Source organism: Dipteris shenzhenensis, chromosome 10, assembly GCF_047967505.1.
Source record: "Dipteris shenzhenensis isolate YYH24624 ecotype China chromosome 10, Dip_SZ_1.0, whole genome shotgun sequence".
Classification (NCBI taxonomy): Eukaryota; Viridiplantae; Streptophyta; class Polypodiopsida; order Gleicheniales; family Dipteridaceae; genus Dipteris; species Dipteris shenzhenensis.
In genome coordinates, this window is record NC_141605.1 from 26,598,752 (window position 1) to 26,625,929 (window position 27,178).

At 40.8% G+C, this 27,178-nt stretch overlaps 1 protein-coding gene across 2 annotated transcripts; it reads right to left on the reverse strand.

The window, feature by feature from the left end:
- Positions 1–5,431: 5,431 nt before the first annotated feature.
- LOC147897622 (protein SPA1-RELATED 4-like) lies at positions 5,432–16,690 on the reverse strand. Of its 2 annotated transcripts, XM_087380603.1 has the most exons (10): positions 15,892–16,690; positions 15,727–15,788; positions 15,534–15,611; positions 13,780–15,282; positions 13,395–13,552; positions 9,175–10,120; positions 8,944–9,090; positions 8,369–8,689; positions 8,222–8,284; positions 5,432–6,192 (listed from the first exon to the last, which is right to left on the reverse strand). In XM_087380603.1, exons 1-10 carry the CDS (start codon positions 15,917–15,919, stop codon positions 6,001–6,003), a joined length of 3,498 nt encoding a protein of 1,165 aa, XP_087236729.1. In that variant the 5' UTR covers positions 15,920–16,690; the 3' UTR covers positions 5,432–6,000. The 2 variants fall into 2 exon arrangements, with proteins under 2 accessions (XP_087236729.1, XP_087236730.1); XM_087380604.1 differs by lacking the exons at positions 15,727–15,788; positions 15,892–16,690 and having other exon boundaries at positions 13,780–15,263; positions 15,534–15,610.
- Between the last annotated feature and the right edge of the window lie 10,488 nt (positions 16,691–27,178).

The following is a 27,178-nucleotide window of genomic DNA, read 5'->3' on the forward strand; positions in this document are numbered from 1 at the left end:
CCCTAAAAATAGAATCCATCATGTCCACCATACCCTTGTCATCATCTGGCACATCCGAGAGACTATAGTCTTGCTCAAAGGGTGAAGGTATATGCGCGCCCTCGCCACCCTCCTCATCCTGTCTCAAGATTTCGTGTAAATATAAGATCTTGTCTCAAGGTTTCGTGTCATAATGGTATCCAATATTAATCACGAACTCAAATAGCATTGACTTACCGATGATCCATCACCACGTGCAACACCAATGGTGGGTACTTGTTCGGGCTCCTCCCCATACATCCGCAAGTGGCGAATGACAATACGATGTTGATGTCATACTTCTCGCTTGTAATGAGTGCAATGACAATACAACCTCTCCGTAAGCCACTCTGTGCTCCCGAGCGTTGGCACATCATCTTGACGAGCTTCCACTCGTCCCTTCCATCTGCACACTTTCTAAATCACAACATGAGCTGCAAGGAAATCAATTAAGATCTAAAAAATAGCCACCCATGAGCTCCTTTTCTCTCTTCTAATAATAAATGCCCTGAATCGTCAGTATATAGTGATGCTTTGCCCTGTTCTGTCGCTATATAATGATACTGGGGGCTTAAACCCGAAACCCCACGCGACGCCATCTTTCACATCTCTATTGTGGGAAAAGCAAAAATCTCTCCTCCCACCTTATATTTGACGACCTCACTTTCCTCCTCTCTATTTCCCACTCCTCACCCCTACTTAGCCCCTCTCCCAACACTTGTGCTCCCTCTGCACCCTTCTCCCTCTCTGCTTGTGTGAAAGTAAGTTTTTCAAGAAGGTGGGTCTCTTAAGCAATGTAGGTTCATTTTTTGTGAGATTTCGTTTTGTGAGTGTTGAAGCATGTTTCTCCTTGTATTGCTAAGGCTATGTGCTAATTTTCATGCTTGATTTTCAGAGGTTAACGACAAAAAACGAGATTTGGTGAAAGAAAGAAGACTCGCCTCTTCTCTTTTTGGTATTTCTCTTCCTCCTCTTTCTCCTTTTTTGTAGGCTTATGCTTTCTCCTTGTTTGTAGGTTTCTCCAAACTCATCCAATCCCTTTGAAAAGTTGCTTCTCCAAACTCCTCCTTCCTCTAACTAGTTATATGAAAAAATGGTATGTTTTCTCTTTTTTGTAGGGCCAGTCCATGAAACACGGTTCAGGACTTTTCCAGGTAAGAAAGTGCTTCCTCTTTTTCCCTTTTGTTTTCCGTTATTTGCATTGGCGTGTAGCTAACGCCTTAAGTGCTAGCTGTAGTGATGGGCGTAGGAACCCTCTCTTCTCTTATTCCCTCTTATTCCCCTCTTTTCCTCCCTCTTTCCCTCCCTCTTTCCCTCATATGCTCATGCATAAGCATAAGCATAAAGATAATCTTTCTCTCTTTTTCTCTTATGCTTATGCTCTTTTCCCCTCTTCTTTTTCCCTTCTTTCAATCTCTTTTCCCCTCTTCCTTCTCTTATTTTCCACTCTCTTTTTTCCTCTCTTTTTCTCCTCTTTTCATAAGCATGTGTATTTGCCTATGCTTATGCTTATGCATGAGCATATGCTCATGCATAAGCACAAGCTTATGCTTTCTCTCTTTTTCTCTTATGCTTATATGCTCATGCATAAGCATAAGCATATGCTTTCTTTCTTTTTCTCTTATGCTTATGCACTTTTTCCCTCTTCCTTCTCTTATGATTATGCTCTTTTCCTCTCTTCTTTTTCCAATCTTTCGATCTCTTTTCCCCTCTTCCAGCTTCTCTTCGTTTTCCCTCTTCTTTTTCCCCTCTTTCAATCTCTTTTCCCCTCTTCCTTCTCTTATGCCTATGCTCTTTTCCCCTCTTCTTTTTTTCCCTCTTTCAATCTCTTTTTCCCTCTTCCTTCTCTTATGCTTATGCTCTTTTCCCCTCTTTCAATCTCTTTTCCCCTCTTTCAATCTCTTTTTTCCCTCTTTCAATCTCTTTTCCCCTCTTCCTTCTCTTATGCTTATGCTCTTTTCTTCTCTTCTTTTTTCCCTCTTTCAATCTCTTTTCTCCTCTTCCTTCTCTTCTTTTTCCCTCTTTTTTTTCCCCTCTTTCAATCTCTTTTTCCCCTCTTTCAAACATATGCTTTCTCTCTTTTTCTCTTATGCATCTGTTTTTTCTTCTCTTATGCTTATAGGAGCCACTGGGAGCGATGGTCGATTGGGCTGAGGTGGTTGCTCGCACGGTATAAGTCTACTCCTACTTGTAATCTCACTTTTAAAACTATTTTATTCTTTAAGTTCCAATCTAATTTCCAATTAATATGGTTTCACTCTTAGAATCAAAGCACGAATGTCCCATCAGCGGAGGTGAGTAGTGATGATGAGGGATTAGGCTTACACGACTTTGACGAGGGCCAAGGATCAGGCGTAGCTCACGAGGGCTAGGGATCAGGCCAGTGCGACGAGGATGAGGACAACGACGAGGACGAGGATGACGATTTGGATGAGCAGTAGTAGTAGTAGTAGTAGTAGTTTGCATATACTTTGCCATGCATATGCTTTTGTATATCGGCTCGTTTGAGCGATTTTGTATCACCCTTTTCGAAAGGGTAATTTTGTAATAAACAATGTTGTATATCTTTGACATGTATATACTTCTGTCGCTCGATTCATTTGAGCGATTTTGTATTACCCTTTCCACAAGGGAAATTTTATAACAAAAAACATTCTTTTGTAATTACTAAATAAAAAACATTAGTGAGGCAAAATAGGGCTTCCTGTGGCCCTGTTTAGCCCCACTAATGTTTTTTTTTAAGCTTATGTTAATCGTCGCTTATATAGCGACGTTTACCAGTGTCGCTATATAGCGATGTTTATTAGTGTCGCTATATAGTGACGCTTACATAGCGACCGTTCTTTTTTGACGCTTATAGCGATGTAAATACCGACCTTGCATGGATAATGCCTCACACGATGGCAGTAACAGATTCAACACCTGGTCCCTCACACTCATCAAATGTTTTCTCATCCCTAAGGTAGATCCTGTGAACACTTGGTTTCAAATGTTGCACATTTACTTCTGCAGATCTAACATTGTAACAAATGTTACTAGTAAATTTTTTGCAAAATATGTCTAGTTTTTCATTTCTTGCAAGCTTATTTTTCAAAACGTTGATGGCAAAGCTTCTACAAAAAGGATAACATTTATGCATAAACTATAGGCACGGTAATTTCACTGCATAACATAATTTTTGCATTGCATTCTTGAATCTCTATCTCTCTATAATTATAAAATATTATACTGTAATCTTATTGCATGACACTATTTCTGCATAACCTTCTCTAATAACATTCTTCCATGTACTATCTCTCTTCATGGTTTCCCTTATTGCTTGTAATGGATATATTATAATAAAAGACAAGATGTATCTCTCTTCATGGTTTCCCTTATTGCTTGTAATGGATATGTGCTTCTTACTTAGAATGACTAGACTATTGTTGCGCACAACCGAGATATTCTAGCCACTGAATGAGGAGTGATGAAGACCACACGGGCATAAGAAGGTTGGCCAATGAAAATGCATCTATTTTTTTAAAACAAAAAATGACCGTTTTTCACTTTCAAAACCAAACATTCACCAAGCCCTACTCCATTGTATCTTAGATAGTAATGGAACATGGATAGCCGTGCGGCAAAGAAGGGTGAGTGGTTAAGAGGACACTTTTTCACAAAAATGAAAGGAAAATGTTGTCGAAAGGCATGGATAAAAATGGGAAAAAAAAAGTGAGAAGATGGATGCCTTCCGCATCAGGGACCATCCCTTCATCGAGGAATCTTGAAAATGTGCATGAAAGCATTGTCGCTCTAGTTGAGCCAGAGCTCCCTAACCTCTCTCATCTTGAATACGGGTCCTATGAAAACCACCCCTAGGTAAGTGTTGAGTTTCCAATTAATTAAAGACTTAAAGAGGTAAGTGTTGAGTTTCCAATTGATTATAGACTTGCCCTTCAACACGCTCTTAGATGCTTCTTAGGGGCTTAGCACATGGGATGAAATAGAATGGGAATGGGAAAAGGTGGTCCAGAGTGGTCCGATGCATATTTCTATCCTATTCCCATCCCACCATGTGCTAACAAAAAAGAACTAGGGATGGGTTTAGGTGGAAGAGGACACATGGCATCATTTCAATTGTTTAAGAGGTGGGGGCCAAGTGGGACATCCATGTTTTTGAAGCCCTAAAAAAGGAGAACCCATTCTGGTTGCTAGTGTCTAGAGGCCATGGTCGAGGATGGGAGAAAAAGTGGCTACTCCCATTCTAAATCCATCCTATGATGACAAAAAGATTCCCACCCTAAACCTATGCTACCCCAATCCATGTACTAAGGCCCTTAGTTGCCAATCTATGTTTGAGCATTCATGGGCGAATCGTTCCAACGCCAGATTTCTCTCCATTGCAACATTACATTGGTCAGCTCCACGTCCTGCGTCTTGCAGGAGCAAAAGAGTACAGGCATGAACCGTGAGCTGAATCGGTGGTGAAGTACAATGGTAGAGAGGTGCAGCAGCAGCAAACAAACGAGTGGTATGAGATCCTTGTAGATGAGCAACGGAGCAATACTATGGCATCCCCTATGCTCGTTAACATGCACATTACTAGTCACATTTGAAGGACAACCTGTTCATTAGGGAATATCATAGCCGACAACCCGTCAGTCCTTAGATAAATCATGTTCATCGTATCCATATTTTCCATGCAGTGACCAAGTACTTGTTAAAGCAACAAAGAAAATTATTGTCCTGCATTATGACACGAAGTGATGCCCCAGAGTTAGCAGTTCTTGTATCCTTGAAACTCTGCCCCCTGATGCTTCCATTTCGTTTTCACCTCATTAGGCAGGTAGACTTTCTAAACGTTAACAATCTACCCCAATTAAAAGGATTTAACAATGCATGTGCACTCTTCAATGCAAGGAAATGCAAGTCCACATGTGTAACATCATCACTTTCCACTTTTCCCTCCGTACATCTCTACACTTCTTGAGGACCTGGATATACACCCTGGCTGCAAGCGATCCTCAAAAAGCAGGGCATCATTTAAGCTGCACCTCTGACAAAATAAAACATGCACATCTACTAGGACTGCTGCAACATCCGTGTGACAGGTCACAACAGTGTCCCAATTATGACTTGGAAGGCAGGTGGGTTTGCCCTGTCTTCGTCCCTGCCTTTACAACCAAAAGCAATTAATATGACCTGCCATGATCAACATGATCATTTGCTGGAATAAATCATACACATTATGCAGAGGTAGGCAATCTAACATGTACAAGATATTATAATTTTCTATGGAAACCAGATTTCTTGCTATATCTAGATTATGAAAAGAACATACAGTGGGCATTTGCGAACATTATTGCGTGCTGGTGAAATTCTGCAACCCCACAGATGGATAATAGACATAATTCAAAAATAGAAACATCTGATTTCATGTCCTGTTATGCTGGTAAGCCTTTAACGATATTAGTATGGCAAAAAGGTAAGACGTGTATTATTCATATGGACCAAAACATATAGCAGCAGGGCACCACACCCCATTGCAATTTGAGGATCATGTAGTACAAAATGGTGACTATTTTGAAGGAAATCTTCAGATATACCTGATTTCCTTACATAAAAATAATTACATCTGATCTTTGTAGCTTAGCTCACTCTTTTGTGCTTGAAGCTTAAAATTTTTGACAAGAGTACCTCACATTCAATAAAATCATCAAGAGGCTGGTTTGCCATCTTTAAATTACAGTAGTAACTGAAATCAGCTACAATAAATCTCAACGTCAACCCAAAACTGTCATTGAAGTTGAAGTAAATCCTTTCCCAGATGATCGTCAGATCCTTGGATTCAATGAGGTTATAATCCCAAAATTGAGTCTTCCACATGGCATTTACTTGTTCACCTTTGATGGTGTAAAGGAGATCGGTCGAGAACTTCAGCATTGTCCTGAATGGTTTCAGCAGTGTGCAACATCAGGCACACAAGCACCATTAGATTTACCCCTACACCATCTCCAACACCTTTATATTCCCCAATGAATTGGCTGCCACCAACGTTTGAGATTTGCTTCTCCAACAGACACTTGACACAAACTGACCCCTAGCATCTTCAATCTCTTGGCCTGAAATAGGATCAGTATAGCCAAATTTGTGTGACAGCATAGTCATAGGTAGAGACTTATGATAAGCAAACACCTGAGTAAAGCAGCCAACAATAAATGAAGTAAGGCCCACCATTGACGGGGAGCTACCTAACAGCAAATTAAACGTGTGGAAATTGTCATCGCATAAGCTACTGTACAGTAAATGTTTGGATATACTAGTAACCTAACTGTATATTTGCACAAACTTCCGTGTCTGATTCACATATCTGACTTATGTTAACGTCCTGTCTGAATATACTGGTGTGTGATATAAGATGACATACTCAAAAGTCTCTGTAGTAGAATTCTCATTTGTAGGTGCATATGTATGTGGTAGAAGCACATGACCCAGTTCAAGCTCTTATTTTCATTGTCACTGAGTTTATATATCTAGATGAATCCAGGAACATATACCTAGATGAATCCAGGAACATGCCCTCTAAAAACACAACATAGTGCAGTTTCAATCTCATGATAGTCACTCATAAGGTTGAAAACCATAAACTCCATCACACATAGTAGGGACTAGCTACTATGACATCCCCACTGATGTCATCAGTGCCCAACAGTGGGTGTAGACCACAGCATAAACATATGCTCTCACACATACAAATCCACACACCCAAACATACTTGAGCATCCATTTATACAAAGTGTTCGTACGGAGTTTCTGTCGGCACTCCGAAGACTCTTATTTTCATTGTCACTGAGTTTAATCGAAACACAAAATAAGAAAGAAAGATTGCTAGAGGTCACATCAGTATGAGGGTGTAGTGCAGTTGGCAATTTTTTCTTCTGCAAGCCTTGGTTGAAAGAGTTCATTGCAACTTGCAAGAGCTTGGAAAATGGTGGAGCCATCCCCATTCCACTATGTAATGCACGGTGTCATGGCCCATTTTACAAAGGGGTAGACCACATTCATGTCATCAATGACAAGTACAGGGGAAAAACCCATCAGCATCTAGCACTGGCCTTTGACAAAGATGAACTGTACATGAAGAGCTTAGAGGTAAACTCCCTCTACAAATGCCCAGTAGAGGAATGGCAGACAATCACCGGACTATAGCCAGCTTGAATGACAGAATATTTATAGCCACTGGATGAGCTAAGAATCTATCAGCATCTCCAAGAGCCAGTCCAATGCCAAGCCTGTGGAGTTCAACACTAGCTGTCAAAGGCTTAATGAAAACCAGTGAGTTGCATAATAGAGGTTATTGCAAGGAGCTATGGAATCCATTGTGGTGAGGAGGAAAAAGTTCATTTTTCATTTAAAGTGGTCCCTCCCTTCGAATAAATGGGATCTGATAAGCATGCATAGTATCACGGCCGAGGGTAGAGGGAGGTCTTTGGCTGACATGCACTAAACTTTTGAGTCCACAGGGGATCAGGATAGTGGATCAATCTCTAATGTATCCTACCGCAAGATAAACACATCTGTAAAGGAAAACTGGGTACAAAGGCAAGTTCCTACAGTAGTGGGCAGAGGGCATGAGAACATACTTTCCCAAGAAACACAAAATACCTAACAGCAGCTAAAAAACATGCACACGTGTGTGTGTAAATGAGCACTTTGAACTCTCTGGAAGGATCGCAATCATAGGGTCTTTGGTGATCCTTTTTTTCCCAATTTCTCTTTCTTCAGACACTCTTTGCAGCATTAGATACACATAAAAAAGGACTGCTTGGTTGGTTATGTAAGGCATGAACCAATTCACAAAGAGTGAATCTTTAAGTCCAAACGTAGATATTTTCTGAATTGATTAAGAAGAACATAAAAGTATTCCTGATGACATCCTTTATTTTTCATTTAACACAACAGATGCTCACAAATTTCAATTTACATAGTACAGTAGATGGGCATGCAGGCAAGATATATTGGTGTTAGTTTATACACAGGATCTATGCGATTGTATAATGCTGTTGAAGTACAGTGACTGCTGGTTTTCATTAAGCAAGCCAGCAATTGACAAAACACAAGATGCTCAGCCATGGTGCTTGTCAAGAGACGAATTACATTCACTCATATTTCCACTCTGAACAGATGTATCAACCCAAGTACAAAAAAATGCTAATTCTAGTACCTCATTTGTTTCTGATCCACATGCAATATATCCTCCTTCCCCGACTGCGAGTCCAACAAAGTTCTGGTACAAATACGGCAATGGGAAATTAAATTTTGCATTAGACCAAAAGAACCACACATATCATATTTAAAAGATTGTGGTCACCTTCTCATTGGTGTGGCCAGTGAAAGTTGTCGTACAAGCAATCCTTGATCCTCTGAGTTTCGTGCTTGCTTTTGTCAAATCCCAAAGCTTCAGCGTGCTATCAGTGGAAGCAGATATTATGTTTACAGAGTCCACAAACCTCACAAAACTGACAGCCTTATTATGACCCCTCAAAATACACATTGGGATTCTCATATAGCGCAGATCGTGGCAATAAATATTGCTATCAGCAGACCCAAATATCAAAAGATGGGAAGAATCTGGAGGAAACTGTACACAGCAGACATTTGCCTTCGTCTTGATTGTCCCAACACTAGCACCCTACAATGACAAGAATATATTTCAAACTACGTCCTGAAAAGCCCAACACAATAACAATTTTTTGTGCAGAAAAACATTTCTTCCTACCAAATTTGTGCAGCGAGTAGTGAGGATATAAGTTGTAAAATCATCAAAGACTTTAGGGGAAACAGGATAACTAGGGACATCAGTGGACATAATGCTGCACTTTCTTTGCAGACTCTGGTTACAATCAAGATGACAACACAACTCGCTCAGTACAGCACAGACATTACCTGATTCATGCTCCAAAGTTTTACACAGCAGTCATCACTTCCACTTGCCAGCTTTGAAGGGTCATAGTGCGAGAAGTCCACTGACCATGCACGCCTGGCATGCTCTTTTAAGTCCATAAATGTCCGACCCCTTGTTACATCCCATAACTACAAAATGATACCACATTTATCATTAGAGTTAAAGAAAATTTCCCTTAGAGCCCCAATACAGTAAAATATAATGTTATTCACCTGAACAGACCCTTCAAGGTCACTGGAGGCCAGGTGACTCTTGCTAAAATTATTCCAGCAAACACAACTCAGCTTTCCTCTGCTGATCATCTCAATCATAGGGTAATGAATGTCACGTGACTCTTCCAACAATGCACTATATTCAAAGACCTTAATTCTTCTACAGACTCCTGCTGTCGCAAAGAACTCGTCATTACAATCAAAACTCAGCGAGCACACCATGTTTCCTGTGTTCAAAAGGTCCCCATGCTGCAACGTAGCTTTCACTTTGAATCTACTGTACGAAATGAACTTGGAGAAGCTATCAAAAAACAATCCCATACTATCTCTGGGGTTGACATGTTCTGATTTTTCACCACTGAGACTAGCACTTAGCCTGGAGATGTCCTGTTTGTCTGCATTTACACTGGGAGCTTGGATGCTCTGCTTAAAATTGTCATTTGGATTATCTGTGCCTGAGTGATTGGAAGTCTGCTTCATGGCAATATAGATTTGCTTAAAATTCATGAAATTTCTCATGAGTTGATCATGCTTTGACAGGAAAAGCTCTCGCCTTCTTCCTTGTAACTGGTCTCCACTATGACTACCATATTGAAAACCCTCCAGTTCACAAGCCTGGTTTCCAGGTAAAGATGGCCTGCCTGTATCGTCCTTGGAACTTGCAAAATCTTCTACACTCTCATGAAAGGAGTTTTTTAACCTCTCGTCCCACAGCACATTCTGTTTCAACAAAGCCTGCCTTCTTCGAACCTCTTCAATATCACTTGTAAGAGACTCAAGTTCTTGGGATAGTTTGTAAAAAATCTCATGTTTTTCCTTTTGCATCTGCAGTAAGAACTCAAGTGTAGTTTCTGTCTCTGCTTCTTTCTCTTCGATGTTCATAATAGCTTCTCTTTCTGCCAACTTGTCTCCAACTTCACTGAAAATATCTGCATGCAATAACTCCCTGTCCAGAAGACAAGTCCACAATTTATTCTGCTAAGAGCAGATAGTTTCAGCAAATAAGTTAATAATATTTCCCGTTTAAAAGGAAAGCATTTTCAAGTAGAATTGTTTCAGACAACATCCTTACTTAGCGTGACCTTCTATTTCATAACATTTAGATCAGAGCAATAACATCATCTGATGAGAAAGCACTGGACAGTAGAAAAAGTATGCAATTCTGAATACTTCAGCAAACTGATACCCCGATAAGAGTCTTCCATATCAGTAAAAATTACAAACATATCTGAATATTCTGTGGCCAGTCCTGGACCCACGCTCCCTTCACAATTTTCAAATAGAGTTTACACATTTTGAGAGTGCAATTCCTTGACAAGATATGTACCACCATTCTACGCACACTGAACCTTTCTTAACAAGCAAGTATGACACAGATTAAACAAAGGCAGAGAACCAACATTAGAAGAAGAAGTGGTTGGGTACCACTAACCTCTAGGGGACATGAACATAGTAGGCGAGGAGTTTCGAAACACATTTCAGTGTTTCAGAAACGCTTCAGGGTAAACCCGAAACGTCTGTAAAAACGTTTCGTGCCTAATAGGGTATTTAAATATATATTTTTTGAAAAATATTTAAATTTTTTAAAATGTTACCACCAGAAGTCCAATACTTGAAAAAAAACTCAGGTAACATAGGACACATACATTTGATAAGTCACTTGGAACTTAAAATTGGATACTTTAAACATATTACTAATTTTTAAATCAGAAAATTAACAGCATATCATTGTAAATTCGAGCTACATGGAATCATGAATCATGATTCATGTCTGTGCTGCAATTAGATATGAACTAAAGGCAATTGTACAGGCTGAAGGTTGATTTCAGCATATTACGGGTGGTGATTTGAAACGTACAGGCAGCAAAAATGCAATGCGACACCAGATTTTCGGTAAATTGGGGGCCCCCGAAATGTGTGGTTCAGAACTGAAACATTTCGGTCTGTCCCGAAACGCATTTCGGGCCTATTGTGGACATGAAGCTATCAGGGTAACCCAGATGGCAAGGTTCATTCCCTTCAGACATGGTATATTTTCATCAGATCATCCATAATCGGATGATCACATAAAACAAATTAACCAGACTATGGAAGACAGAGCTTTGAGAATATGGCTCCAAAGGCAGTCTGAGTGGAAGATATCTACCAGAGTATGGAAGACAGAGCCTTGGGCATAGGCTTAACCTAACCCCCGGGTTGGGTTGGGGGTTTAGCCCAACTCGGGGTTAGGGAGGATTAGAACTAGACTAGGTATGGACGGGAGGTATGGACAGGTACGGAGGTATGGATGGGAGAGGCTGTACGGACGGAGAGGCTGTGCAGATGTGGTACGGACGGGAGAGGCTGTACGGACATTGTTGGCTCCAAAGGCAGTCTGAGTGGAAGAGACATCTACCACAGATTGAGTTTGCTTATAACAGTAATACGCATCAGCCACAGTGTTCAGCTCCTTTGCGATTATGTATGGGGGCCCCGAAACGCACGGTTCAGAACCGAAACATCTCGTATGTTTCGGTCTGTCCCGAAACGCATTTCGGGACTACTGTAGACATAAAGCTATCAGGGTAACTAAGATGGCAAGGTTCATTCCCTTGAGCTCAACTCCTTGGTTTTCTTGAAGTTGGAAATTAGACGAGGTATATTTTCGTCATATCATCCATAATCAGGGTAAAAGCTGTGACAAATTTCTACAAGACATGCAAGAAATGTTACAGCATGCGAGAACCGTTCAAGATAGAGCATGATTCTACACCAACCAAAAGAAGACATCCACAGTTTTGAAGAGGCATGTGTATTTATGATTTATGTTACAGTTCCCGAGGATTCTAAGACTATTAAAACTAGCAACCATTACAAATATCTACAAGGTGTTGTGGTCCTTTCAGGATCACAAGGAAGACTAATGATGCTACTTTATCAATTGGGTTACCACCTAAGCTCATTATTCATCCAGTGTTTCCCGTCTGTGAACTAAAGTAGAAGCTTAGAGGAAATTTGTCAAGAGGAACTGATCCTTTGTTAAAATCACCTTCCTCTATACCTTTAGAACTAAAAATTGTTTTAGATCAAAATAACATTTACAGAAAGATTGTTTATTAGAGTAATTGATTAAATGGAAAGTGCAATTGGAAACTAACTACTTACAGCAAGGAGGGAATAATGTTATGTACTTATACCTAATCCGGATAAAGCGAGGACCTAGATAGGTTAAGCATTACCTAGAAACCTAATCGAGATCAATTAGGGTTAGCCAGATGAGACTATGTAAGCTACGCATGGTATTCAGTTTGGGGCAGATAATCATTGATATATACCTTTGTAAGAGTAGAATATATCCAATCATACAAATTTAGATTTTTTGTTGTTCTAAAGTCCGAAAATCTACAAAGAAAATAAAAGAGAAAATGGAAAAGATGTAACGTAAATTTTTTAAGAAACAAAAGGAAGACATACTTAGCAGTGTCACAAGAAACGTTTCTAGAAACGCGTTTCAAGAAACGTTTCAAGATTTTGACAGACGTTTCGTCTAGAAACGTGTAAAATTAGTGTATTTTATATAAATAATAAAAATAGTGTATTTTTTATTTTAAAAAATTCAAAAAAACTTTCATGTTTCGCACGTTTCTTAGAAACGTTTCGGGCTAAAATGTCCATGAGGGGAAAGGTCTTTACTTTTGAGAATTTGTTCTCAAGGCAGTCTAATCCCTTAGTACAAATATTGCTAAAAGTCCAGAAGTCATCGAAGTGCATCTGAGCACCTAAAAACTCTGAAAACACCATTGATCTAGCATACTCATAACAATGAGGTTTGGTTAGCTTGGTCGTCGTCCTCTTGATGATTTTCAGATACTTCTTGTTAGAAGACTCACATGAAGAAGGCATTTAGAATTAGTCTAACTGATAAGGGGGTCTTAAAACTTGATTGGTTTGAATCAAGGTCAGTAGCTTGCCCTTGTGCAAGAAATAAAATGTCTAGTACAGCTAATGCAAGCAATGCAACAGTAGTGAAAGCAGTAATAGCAGCTCAAAAGCAAAATACGACCTCTTTATAGCTAAGCAACATCGGAAATAGGTAATGCTGCAGTTCTACAGCTTCAATATACCTGCAGAAGACATATCTGCACACAGAAAGGAAGCAGAAACTTGCTTCTTCAAAAATGACCTACTCCTGCAGCTTTGATCACACGTGAGGTTGAAAAGATGTTAGTGTAGCAACAAACCTTGCTGTTGGCCTAGACCGTGGATCCGGGTGCAGCAACCACAGAGAAAAGGAAGCTTCTTTTGGATGTTTCAACAGTAGCCTAGGAGGAAGGAGGCGGTGTCGTAAGTCGGACATAGCTCTTGACCACTCCACTTCAGATCCAGAGCTATAGAATAACTGCTACCATAGAAAATCTCAACTGCATGAGAAAAATGCTCACTTCAAAGGAAACCAGCGGCCTCATGTAAGTTGACAGTGTGTCTAGTATCTGAGTGCTATCAGACTAATTACAGATGCATCTATCTTTGCTGCTTCTGAGTAATCATTGTAACAATAAGATCAAATATTTTGAGAAATAAAGAGAACATAAAAGGAAAGGAAGAGAATCTCCAAAATTGCTTTACCTCAAAGAAAAGGATACCCAAGCTATAAACATCTGTATAAAAGTCTGGTGTCCCTCCAGCTATCTCTTCAAGACTTCTATAACACATCTGCTCCATACACAGTATTTGTTTCAAAGGAAATTTTTCATCCCGAGGCTGAAGTCTCTCATCACTAGAGCAAGGTTGGAATGTTGCATGTATTTTCTCTTCTGATGAAGTCGTATCATGCTGTCTGCCTTCTGATTTCTCAGAATCAGAACAGGTACTGTGATGACCGCATGGGCTTAGCCTTTTGGTGACACCGAAAGTCCCACCAGTTTGTCTCATTTCCTCTGTACTTTTGTTCTCCACATGGACAATGGATAGGACAGTTGGAGACCCTGCTGTGATCCCAAACTCTTTTTCCTGTGCTGGTTTTGAATCCTCTGAAACCTCTGCACATTGCGAGTGTATATGGGCGTTCTCCCCTGTGTTGTATTTGGGTGAACCTCTCAATCCATCCTCTTTCTCAGAACTATCAGCCAAAAAACCAGGGACTGCTCTGCCTGTTGATTGCTCTGACGAGCCTGAGCTTGTGCGTGTACTAGCTGAATCTATAATTGACACACGGCTCAAAGGAGAAAGTAGGAAAGATGAAGGGCGGATGTTCCTTAGCACAACTCCCTGAGAATGGGCAAGTTCCACAAACTCTACTATCTGTCTAAAAATATGTAAATTTTCAACTGTATCTATCACCCTACCTGGATTGCTGAGCCACTGCCTAAGTGAGACATTGCATTTTGAAAGTCTATTGTTTATTTCCGCACATCCATCACTGCTAGACTCTGATGGCCTGCTATCAGCATTGGCCTCGTACTTGCTTTGCCTAAATTTTTCTTTTTTTCTGCTTTGAAGTGACACAAAGTTTTCAGTTTCGGTATTCATGGAAGCATTGCACTGACCTGTCAATGTACCAGTCAGCTTCATGCCCTGTGCAGTGGTTAAGTTGTCATCATATCTGTTTAACATATCCACAGTCGTCTCCTGACAGTCGTCACTCCTAAGAATTTCCTGCTCATGCTCTCGCTGCAATGCAATTGATTCAGCCTCCATTCTATGATGTTTCGTGTGCTGTATATGGTTATAAGCTGTCCTTGCAGACTCAAAAATCCCATGTTTCTGATTTGCCACTGCATCTTCTCTGAAGGGAATACATGAGTGTTCGCTTGACTGTTCTGCCAAACAACCATGTAGCCCTGTGAGTTTATCAGCGCTGGTGGTCCCATCCAGTGCAATAACTTGGCCACCTGAAATTTGAGCATGGCTCTGTGAGAACAGGCTTTCTTCATTTAGTATGTCATCTTTTTCATTAATAAGATACGAATCACTGTCAGCTCTGCCATCTTTTGTGGTTGTGTCAATATGACTCCCATCTTGAAGGCTTGAATCTGCCATACGGGAAAAACCCGTCTTGCCTGTTACAGACCAGTCTGAAACCCTTGTGCCATAGTTTTCTGCACCTGCACCTGCACATGCACCCGTCCACTATGGGCAGTGGTAATCAGACATGAAGTTATAATAATTTACAAGCCAAGGCCATATGCGTCACCAGTCCACAATGAAAGAGACAGAAGCTAATGCAAAAATTTATGTATATACCAAATATGCGATAAAATGGTGATTGCAACAAATCATCTTCTTGGAAAAATCAAAAAACGATTCCATTATGTTCTCTCTCTTTTTTAGAAAACCCAAGAATGTGTGGGACGGATAGCCAGTTCCGGTAGGGATCATACAACGTCGAACGAAGACTTCGGACAAGCCTTTGGATAGCAATCAGCAACCAAGTATATCGACAGAAGGCATGCTGCTGTCTGCACAGGTCTCCAAGCAAATAAGGATAAGTTGAGTGAGCACTCGCACAAAGACGCTCAAAAACTGAGCCAAATCTCAAACACCTTGCCAATAACAAATCACAAGTTAGCACACCATGCTGGAGACCTCGAATGGAGGAACCTGAACCGCATCCCGACCTCCAGTTTTGGCGCTCTCTGAAATTACGACAACTGCGTCAACTTTGTAGCAACAGAAAACAACATGAGCAACAGTGGCGTGTGTAGATACTGGCAGGGTAAGGTAAAGAGAGCCACTAACCCTCTGGTGATGCTGTTGAATGCATCATTACGGTTCATCGTGACCAAAAGGAGGCCAGGACTGTATATATTCAGATTGATAGACACAAAAGCCGATGATGGGGATTCAAGAACCATCGTTTGGAGGGCAGTGTATGGAGGATGGCTTACAGCTGAACAAGAATACCATTGTCACCCAAATCCCAATGCATTGATGCAAGCTGCGCCTCTAGTTGCAGAGAGGATGGCGGCAAAGACGATAAAGGAGGTCGCTGCACTAGGAGGACAACTGCGGAGCACCAAGAGGCTGCGTAATATCAGCAATTTGAGAGTACAGAAAGTCGCTTTCGAGCGCCCAATTCGGGAAGGCGATCAGCGCAGCTGGTAGTGATGTTGCTTTCGCTTGAATTGCACGCCGGACTGGAGGTACGCTCATCGAGATGGAACACAGCTTCGGAGCTCGACTGCGTCTCTTTAAGCAACGAAACGATGAGCGCCCAGCTCGCCGCCGCTGCGCTACGACGAACGTCCTGCTGTTCTAGCGCTAATCATCGATTGGTTGATCGTAAGTTCTCCGATCAATTTGAAGCAGATGAAGAGCTTCAAATTGAGAGAAGAAGCAACAAGGAAGATAGGGAAAAGGGCATCAGGAAGATACAACAAGAAGGAGGAGAAGGAGGAGGCTATGGCGATGGCAAGGATGAGGATGGAGGCGAAGAAGAAAGCAAGAAACAGAAGAGAAAAGCTCAGATAGGAAGAGAGAGAAAGAACGGGAGTACGAAGAGAGAGAAAGCGAAGAGAGAGAGAGAGAGAGAGAGAGAGAGAGAGAGAGAGGGAAGAGAGAGACAACGATCATACAGGGCCACACAATTTGATCACGTCCCCCGCCTCCATCGCCCCCCTTCCCATATGACCCCCCGCTTCCTTGGCCCCCTCCCTCGCCACGTCATCCTCCACCTCCTCCTCCACGTGGGCTCGCCTCTTCCACCAGCTCCCTTGAAACCACGTGCTCCTCTCTCTCTCTCTCTCTCTCTCTCTCTCTCTCTCGTGTCCTAACTCCTCCCGATGCCCACCCAAGTGCAGGCACTCTGCATGAGGAGAAGAACTTGGCCTAAAGAAGCCTTCCCATTGAGAGCACAAGGGTTCAAAATCCACTCTCTCATTTTTGGATGGGCAAGGCTTGGGGAGGGATTACATTGATGGGCGCTCCCCTTATTCTGCAACCAATGTAAGGATGCCAAGTGGCGACCATATCAAGGCACCACATATCTGGCTTTGGCTCTCTCTCTCTCTCTCTCTCTCTCTCTCTCTCTCTCTCTCTCCACATATCTGGCTTTGGCTCTCTCTCTCTCTCTCTCTCTCTCTCTCTCTCTCTCTCTCATGTACACCAAAAACTATCGTTTCAAGGACCAAGAGAACCCACACCCACATGTAACTTGCACATTATCCTTAAAGTAGGCCCTACTAAGACAAACATCGTTTCCCTTGGCAATATTGGTCCTAAAAGTGAAAGTTCCTATATGAACCTCAAAAAGAAAAGAGGAGAGAAACAAGATAAGGGTGTTGCCTGCCACATATTTTTAATTCAAGTGCACGAAAAGCTTTAGCGATTCTCTCTCTCTCTCTCTGTCTCTGTCTCTGTCTCTCTCTCTCTCTCTCTAGCGTGCAAAACTCACTGCCTCTCCAAATTATTCTCTTTTAGGCGTGCATCTCCCCTATTCGCTCTTCCCATCCCTTCCCATATTAAACTCTCTCCTTTAGTCATAAAAAAACCCATCTCACCTCGAGATCTTGATAGGCAGGCATTTCCCCTATTCGCTCTTCCCCATCCCTTCTCTAGTCACAAAAACCTATCTCACCTCTAGATCTTGATAGCCCTTGTGTACATCATGCAACCACGTAACCAAAGCAGACTCCCTAGATCTTGCTAGTGAAGGACTAGCTTCCAAGGCAAGTCTATAGCTTTCTATTAAAGTGCTTGGTAAAGCATGGGGAACCAACACCAGTATATACTAATGGATAATTGGTAGAAATGAAAAGGTTGGTAGAGATAAATGAGAGGGGCCTAGCAAGACAACTCGTGGAGACACTTTTTCTTAGATCTTCCCCCACATTAAATTTCTTCCTTCTAGCACAAAATATTCTTTCTTCCCCCATAAACATTCTAACTTATAAATGTGCAAAATCTTTTTGCTTGCTATCCAACTCCTCATCCCCCCCCCCCCCCCCTTCTCTCTCTCTCTCTCTCTCTCTCTCTCTCTCTCACCCCATCTCATTGTGAGATGCCAATAATTGCTTACTCCACACCACCAAACTTTTAGTTCTAGTCGCAACATGATGGTTTACCTTCCCTAAAACCAATCCTAATTGTAGCCCTAGTGTAGGTAGTGCAACCATATAAGCCAAATATCTTCAAAAACTCTTTCTAGGCAGCAACATTCAAGAGCTACCTTCCTATTTGAACCGCACTAAGGGATCCCTTCCCATAGGTAGGAAGGAAGATTACCTGAATTTGTGCCACTGTGTTCGAGCAAGGACTTTTCACCTCCAATTCATTGATTTATGTTGCAAAAGCACCAAGCATTGTTGACTTTTATGGTTGATGTCCTACCCATTGCTCTTGCATGAAAATAGTAACAAAGCTTCCACCCTACCCCGCAAGGACTTCATTCATATTCTTGGCCCACATTTGTCCCTGATAGGCGAAGTATAATTGTTTATGTCAATCTTCCTTTATTAAGTTCTCTTGCTTGCCTTAAAGAGTTTAGCCTTCAACAATTGCTCATGAAAAGCAATTGTTGAAGTTCTTCAGTAAAAGGCAATGGCTACTATAGTTTTACGGCCCACTTTTTCGGTTAATGTCCTACCCGTGAGGACCTCCGCTAATTTGTTCACATTCTAGTTCAATGATTTATGTTGCGAATGTAGCATGCATTGTTGACTTTTACGACATGTCCTACCCATTGCTCTTGCATAAAAACAGTAACAAGGTTTCCATGCTGCCCAGCAAGGACTTCACTCATATCCTCGGCCCATAGTGGTCCCTGCTCTTGCATAAAAACAGTAACAAGGTTTCCATGCTGCCCAACAAGGACTTCACTCATATCCTTGGCCCATAGTGGTCCCTAGGAGACCAGGTGTGATTGTTTATGTCTATCTTCCTTTATTATGTTTCTTGCTTGCCTTAAAGAGTTTATTATCTTCAACAATTGCCAATGAACTTTGAAGTTCATCAGTAAAAAGCAATGCCAAGAATAGTTCTACCGTTGACTTTTATGGTTGATGTCCTAACCCTTATATAGTAAATTAATCATTGCTCTTGCAAAAAAACAATAATATTGCACTATTGATTAAAAATCATACCCAAGCAAGCACCAAGATCAATGGGAATATATGCGAGTAATTAGTTTTCCTACATTCAAATAACAATATTCTCTTGAAGATTCAATGTCCAAAACAACTTGCAGCTTAATTCATTATCCTCTAGTCTTTTACGTTCCATATACAGGTATCTCTCATTCATTTTTCCAAAATGTCATTGTTCATATGATTTTCTTGAACGCAAAGAAATGCATGCACATTTAGAGAAGCATGGACTTATACTCAATATTAAAAGGGAAAATTTTGATTATTTTGTTATGGAGACTTTGACTCTATGATATCTTCCCAAAATTACATTGTAGATATATCAGAATTACAGTATTGTTTTTTTACAAAGCTTCTCCAAAAACATGTTAATACATCCTCATACCTATTCCAAATTCAAACTGTTGGCCAAAAGATATCCTATAAACTCTCAAAATTCAACGAAGTTTGCTACCAATACTTGGTTGGATTCAACAAGAAGCCAGGGTTTGGAACAATTCAACCATTGTAAGAGCTCCCTCGTGCATGAACTCATGCACTTTATCGCACAATCTTGAAACGCCAATGAAGATAAAGTAGATGTGTTTACATGGAATATACATCCCTTTCTTTGCATCTCGTTGCCTAAAATCCTTGTAGGCACCCCGAAAATTTTGATATTTAGAGTTTGCAGGGCCCTAATCTCTTAGTCCCTTGCATTTTGAAAATTTCCATGCACATCACCCAAAAAATGCAACCTCCGGCCAATGTATGTCTGATGACAGATATTACATCTTCACCAGCCATCATCTAGCATCATAACATTATTCTCCATGTTTGTGAGACAACTTCACCCGCATTTGTCGATTGCGTTGTTATGTCAACGCCAATACTAGCAGGTGGCTGTAAGATGGCGGCCATGCTTTGTGCACCATCTCCTCTGCACCATGGCATTGTCTTATTAACATCTCCCACGAAGTGCCATAACATCCTTACAGGTGAGCCTCAAAATTCTTGATGGTAGATATCACATCTCCAACGATTTCTTGCTATCATTCTAATGTAGTTGTGTGCTGCAATTGAACCTCCATTCCTCTCTGGAGCCATTCAGTGCTGTCAAATTAAGGAGTTCAGTTAATTCAATTTCTTTCATAATCATAAAAAACAATTTAACGAAAGCAAAGCATACAAGTATGATCCCATCAACCGCAAGGTCATTATCTCTAGAGATGTAATCTTTGATAAGGAATCATAATGGAAAACCTCAAGCACATAGGAGATAGGCTCACCGAGTAATTACTCAGTCATTTACAGAAAAGGTTGATGAAGAAAAGCAAGAATTGACAGAAACACCCCAAGCAGAGCCACAGGAACTCCGATGGTCTACTAGGGAAAGCAGACCTCTAGCCAGATTGACATATGCTCAGAAAGGCAAAGCAATTCACATTGAAACCACCAACTATGCTCTTATGACTACCATCATCGGCTACAGATGAGCCAGTGTACTTCGAAGATGCAGTAGATAAGCCAAAATGGCAAAATTGCTATGAATGAAGAAATGGATGCTTTGTACAAGAATAATACTTAGGAATTATGTGACCTTCCACTAGGAAAGAAGGCCATAGCAAACAAATGGATATACAAAGTGAAGTATAATCTAGATGGAAGTATTAAAAGATATAAAGCCAGACTAGTTGCAAAAGGATTTGCATAGCAATATGGTCAAGACTATGGTGAGACTTATGCTCCAGTAGAAAATATGGATTCCATACGGTTCTTGATATCATTAACGACACTCAGTAGATGGAATGTGTACCAGCTCAATGTCAAGAATGCATTTCTTAATGGTTACCTAGATGAGGAAGTCTAAATACAACAACCAGTAGGTTATGTTGAACCACGAAAGGAGAATAAGGTTTGCCATCTTAAGAGAAGTCTCTACGACTTAAATCAAGCACCCAGAAGTTGGTACAACAAAATCGACAAGTATTTTGCTAATATGGGATACATGAAGTCCAATGCACATCAGACCCTCTAATACAAAGTTCAAGGGCAAGACATTACTATAGCACTTTTCTACGTAGATGATCTAATTATGATCAGAAGCAAGTACAGCTTCATCAAGAAATTGAAACAAGACTTATCTGTGCAGAGTTCGACATGAAAGATCTGTGAGGAGAGTGGAAGAGAAGGAAGGAGTCTCACTTGCAGCTTTCTCACATACACAATGGGGGAATATACACAAAGCTGGAGGCTGAAAACAATTTTCCTCTTCTTAGTTGTGAAAGCCAAAGGAACTCTAAGTACAAAAGAATAGGTGAACCCTATATGTGGGTCTCAAACCAAACTCAACTAACTAAGGTGGCATACTAACTGAGCCACTAACTAGAGTACATAAAGATAGCTGTCATCTAGCTATTATTCATGGGCGGTGTACCAACCGCATCTGCAGCTAACAAGTCGGTGACATAAATGCACAACGGTCACCCTAGCATATCACGAGTGGAGCTCGATATCTCAACACTCCCCTTGAGCTCAATCCCAATTCTTGCACACCAAGCAGGTCTTTGAACTTGCGCAGCTTCTCTGCATGCACTTCTCAGCTTTTGGATCCAACTTGGATCTCAACTCATCTGGCACATGGACATAGGCAATGCAACCAAAAACTTTCAAATGAGAAATATCTGGTTTCCTACCAGTATACCTCTCCTCTGGCGTCATGCCATGTATTGCTCTAGTGGGAGTCATGTCCATTATGTAGACTGCTATAGCAACTCCTTCAGCCCAATAATACAGGTCTTTTTCGTTGAGCATGGCATTAGATACCCCTCCAATATGCCTGTTTTTCCTTTCTACAATTCCATTTTGCTGTGGGGTATGACTGCATGAATATTGCTGCTTTATGCCATGCTCCTATAGGAAACTTGCAAACTCATTTGAGAGGTACTCTCCCCCTCCGTTTGACCTTAGGCATTTTATTTGCAGGCCTGTTTCTCTTTCAACCATAGCTTTAAAAGCTTTGAAATGCCCAAACACTTCACTTTTCTTTTTCATAAAATACACCCAAACTTTTCTGCTGTAATCATCAATAAAAGTGACAAAATACTGACAGCCTCCAATAGATGCAGTTTTAGTAGTCCACATATCAGAGTGGATTAATTCCAATGGCCTCTTACTCTTGAACATGTCTAAGAAATGGTTTCCTTGCCTGTTTTCCAAATTGATAGGATTCACATACCTTATGCATTTCTGCAACCTTGAGCTTAGGCAATCCTGCAATAATATTTTGGGCTTGCATTAATTTAAGTCGATGTACATTAACATGACCAAAGCGTTTATGCTACATATCAATATCTGCAATGACACCGGTCCCATGTGCAAACATTGCTGCACTCAATTCAGGAAAACTCAATTCAGGCATGTCTGCATCCAACATAAACATCCTGCCCTTCTTCTTCCCTTTTGCTATCAAGCGACCTTTATTTTTCATATCCTCAACAAAGCATCCATGAGGATTAAATCTGACCTGCAAGCCTTGCTCAACCACTTGACCAATAGAAATTAGGTTCTTGGTGATATTCCGAACATGAAATACATGAGACATATATTTCTTTTTCCCATCCTGCATAGACAAAGGAATTTTACCAATCTGCACAATAGGATGTGCAGTATCATCACCAGTCTCCACAAATCCTAGTCTTTCCATTTTCCTTGCATCCTACATCCATTCTGCATGACCTGTCATGTGGTTTGATGCACCTCAGTCAACATACCACACATCATTGATTTCTTCTGCACTTGTCCCAGAATTGGTCATGTGCTGCACCATAAACAGATGCTCATTTTTGTTATCACTTTGTCTACTAGAGGATGTATAATTGCCTTGCTGCAATTTTCCAATCATGATGTCATTCTGCTTTTTATAGTAGTCTTTAACCATATGACCCATTTTACCATAGTAGTAGCATTCAACATTGCTGTTTGCATTTTGGCCTCTCTGCCATCCACCATGACCTCTTTGGCTCCCCCTGCCTCTAAAGTTACCATGTCCTCCTCCATAGGACTAGTTTTCTTGAATTTGCAGCATTTTCTGATTTCTACCACGGCCTCCAAATCGGCCTGCTCCTATCTCTGCCTCTACCTGTTCCATCATTTGAGTAGAAGAAAGCTTCTTTTGAAGTTCCTCCTAAAGAAGATGCACCACCATTTCTCTACTCTTCAGAAATTAGAAGAGCAATCAACTCCTCAAAATTAGGAAAATTCTCATAGACGGCAATGGATGTCCGGAATTGTGCATAATCCTTTCCTAGACCATTCAAGGTCACAAAAACTAAATGATCATCTTCCACTGGTGACCCAATAGCAATCTTCTTCACCTTCATGTGGTAGTCATTAATGCTCATATTTTCTCTCTTCACATTATGCAACTACTGCTTGAGCTGCATTTTCTTGGCTTGCGTATTTGTGCTATACATTTTTGTCAAAGTATCCCACGCCTCCTTCGGCATGCTTGCATCTTGAATATGCATAATCATAGAATGTGAAATACTGATAGACAGCCAGTACATAACTTTTCTAGCTCTCTCATGCCAGCCTTTAAATGCCTTTAACTCCTATTGATTGGGAACATTAGGAATAACTAGTTCTTGTTCAGCTCCAGTAATGAGCTCCCAATAGTCTTTTCCCTTAAGGAAATTCGTCATTCTAAACTTCCATGCTTGGAAGTTGTTCTTGTCAAGCTTTTTAGTGACAATCTCCGAAAGAGCATCAGATGCCATTATAGAACACTACAAAATATTCTGTCACTGCAAAAAAACACAACTGCCTCACAAGGGCAAATCTGTAAAACTGACGAGAGTGGTATTTGATCACACAGTCACTTTCTAGTGACGATTGTGCATCAACAGGCAATAAGAATGATTTTGTCACTCCCAATATCTCTGTGCATAGGCATACGATTTAATTTCTACGCTAACTTTTCACCGACCTGCAGAACAGTGGTCGCACAGCAAAAACATGGCACTTTCCTAAGTGCCTGTGGAAAACTTCCACCACCAAAACGGGCCCCAAAATGACCTCGAATCATTCACCAAGGGTTTTGCCCTTGCTCGTAGCATGTACTGCCCTCTCGCCACACCGCGAAGGGTGTCCCAATCTGAGATAGTGCACTCTTGCACTTTTCGATTGTGCTACCTACAGAGATTTGCTCCTTAACTCAAAAAAAAAGGAAAGCAACATTGATCCTCATACTAGGACACCGCGAAGTTGGTTTGCTTTCTTGAGCTCCTTACCACGAACCGAGTTGTAATACCATGTGAGGAGAGTGGGAGAGAGGGAAGGAGTCTCACTTGTAGCTTTCATACATACACAATGGGGGAATATACACAAAGGTGGAGGCTGAAAACAATTTTCCTCCTTAGTTGTGAAAGCCAAAAGAACTCTAAGTACAAAAGAATAGGTGAACCCTATATGCTAAAGATTTAGAAAAGCCTACAGTCAATGACAGATACTATAGGTAGCTCATCAGATCTCTTATATATCTAACTATCACCGGCCATATATTTGTTATGAAGTAAGCTCACTTGCATAGTTTATGGCAAATCCAAAACAGTCTCTTGGGAATGCAGCCAAAAGAGTCTTGAGATACATCAGAGGTACAAGACAGTTTGGGATAGAATACAGAGGAAGTCATCCATGGTTGCATGGATACTGTGACAGTGACAGTGACTATGCCGGAGATCATGAGACCAGGAGATCCACACAAGCATATGCATTTTTCCTTGGTCAAGGTGCTATATCATGGTTATCCAACAAACAACCAACTATTTCTTTATCTTCGATTGAAGCAAAATATAGGGCACTCACTACAGGAGCATGTGAGGCTATATGGCTCAAAAGACTATTGTGAGAAACAGATTACTTTGATGAATCAAAGCCAACAACAATATACTGTGATAATCAATCGGCTCAAGCATTGGCCAAGAATCTAGTATATCACTCTAGGACAAAACACATTGATGTCAGAGAGTATTTCATCAGAGAAAGAGTGTTACTTGGTGACATCACACTGCAGCATTGTGATGACAAACAGAATGTTGCATACATCTTTACTAAGCCACTCGGTAAAGAGATTTTTGAGAAACACTGACAAGCTCTTGGTTTGACATAGAGGAAGGACATTCCCATTAAACGGGTGTGATGGAATGTAATGCTCGATCCTTCTTCGATTCCCCAGAATCATCATCTTGAGGGAAGGCCTACTTCATGATGTTGATCTTGAGGGAAGGTGTTGAGAGATCACGCTCAACATCATGTGATTACATGTGCATTGCACTAACACATATAGAGTGCTATAAAGGAAAGGGTTAGATGTCGTAACCCTAACCCTAAATGGGTTTGCATATACTCTACATTTTCAACTAAATCTAGAGTATAGTTAGTCATTTTTGTGGTGTGCTCTCTAGCTGTGCCCTCTCTCCTCATATCCACCCTTCTCCTCTTCCCTCTTCATATTTTGTCACAAATCATCTCTAGGCTAGATGTGGAGCAGCCATAAATGCATTGGGTTGAAGTGTGACTAAGGGCATCCCTGCACTTATTTTCAAGGGGAAAAGGCAACATTGTAATGGTATTAAAGAATAATTTGTGTGATTTTACAATACCTCTATAGCCCATATATGGAGTGTTAATCAGTCTGTCCTAGGTGCACCTAGTCATTCACCTAAGGTGTGAAAGGTTTCTATCGGGACATCATTAAAAGAGCAGTTGCAGTAGCAAGTTTTGTGCTTGAGGATTCAAGAGGATGAAAGTTTGCATGTGCCAAGGAGAACTGTAGCAATGAGTCATGTTTGCACTAGCTAAAGGGATAACAGAATAGTGAATTGGACATGCAAGTTGAGTAAAGATTTTTAGAAGAGGATTTAGAAGGCTCAGTGTTTAAATGCTAAAGTGGTGCAAGACAAAATAAGACCAAATGAAGTGCATCTTTTCCATGTGCGTACAGAGAGCTATTGCAAAGGGCCTAAGCCAACCATGATGCATTTATGTGACTTCACATCCAATTTTCTACAATGGTCATCATGTATGGGGGCATATGCTATCCAACTAAATATGTGGAGATGCCCAATGTGTGGCTTGTGTCCAATGAATGCTTCATAAGGTGTCATACCCTGTATCGGTTCGGTCAAAATCCCATTAAGCAAGTAGTTTGCTATGGCTATTGCTTTTGCCCAATACTGATTCGGAAGATGCTTCTCACTAAGCATTGTCTACTAAAGTACCATTCTTCCTCTCAGCTCTTGCATTTTGTTGAGGAGTAGAATCTGCACAAGTGAATTGACTTCTACAAAAGTTCATGAATGCTGAAGACATGTATTCACCTCCTCTATTTGATCTCATGACTGATATATTTCTGCATGTCTAGTTTTCTACCATGGCTTTGAATTCTTGAAATCTGGAAAAGACTTTAAATTTCTCTTTTAGAAAGTAGACCCAACAATATCTCCTATAGTCATCAATGAAAGTCAAGTAGTAAAGTGAACCACTGATGCTGTTGGTTTGGGCATAACCCCATACATCTATATGTATCAAATCAAGAATACCTCGAGAGGTGCTTCTGGCAAAGTTGGTTTGCTTTTGTTTGCCGAAGCAACATGCTTCACAAACTTTTTCGAGAAAATGTAGCTTTGGAATCCCAATTGCCATATTCTGATTCCTGAGATCTATCAAGCTCTTGGAATTAACATGTCCATATCTCTTATGCCATTTGCAGATAGTGGCATCTGTTGTGGTTGAGCTGACATGGCATGCAAATTTGGTATTGTAGCTAGCATTCTGTACAAGCATCCTTCCTTGACTCCTTTTCCTACTAGCTGAAATCTTCTAGATGTGTCTCTAATAGTGCATTATCTCCGTTGAAGATGACTCGATAGTTGTGTTCTGTAATTTGACCTACGGACAAGAGT

Coding starts and splice junctions, on each gene's coding strand:
- LOC147897622 (XM_087380603.1), bottom strand. CDS start 15,919: ATGATGCATTCAACAGCATCACCAGAGG. Junction 15,612..15,726: donor CATTCGAGGTCTCCAGCATG/GTGTGCTAACTT, acceptor AGACCTGTGCAG/ACAGCAGCATGCCTTCTGTC. Junction 13,553..13,779: donor TGGGTATCCTTTTCTTTGAG/GTAAAGCAATTT, acceptor CTATGGTAGCAG/TTATTCTATAGCTCTGGATC.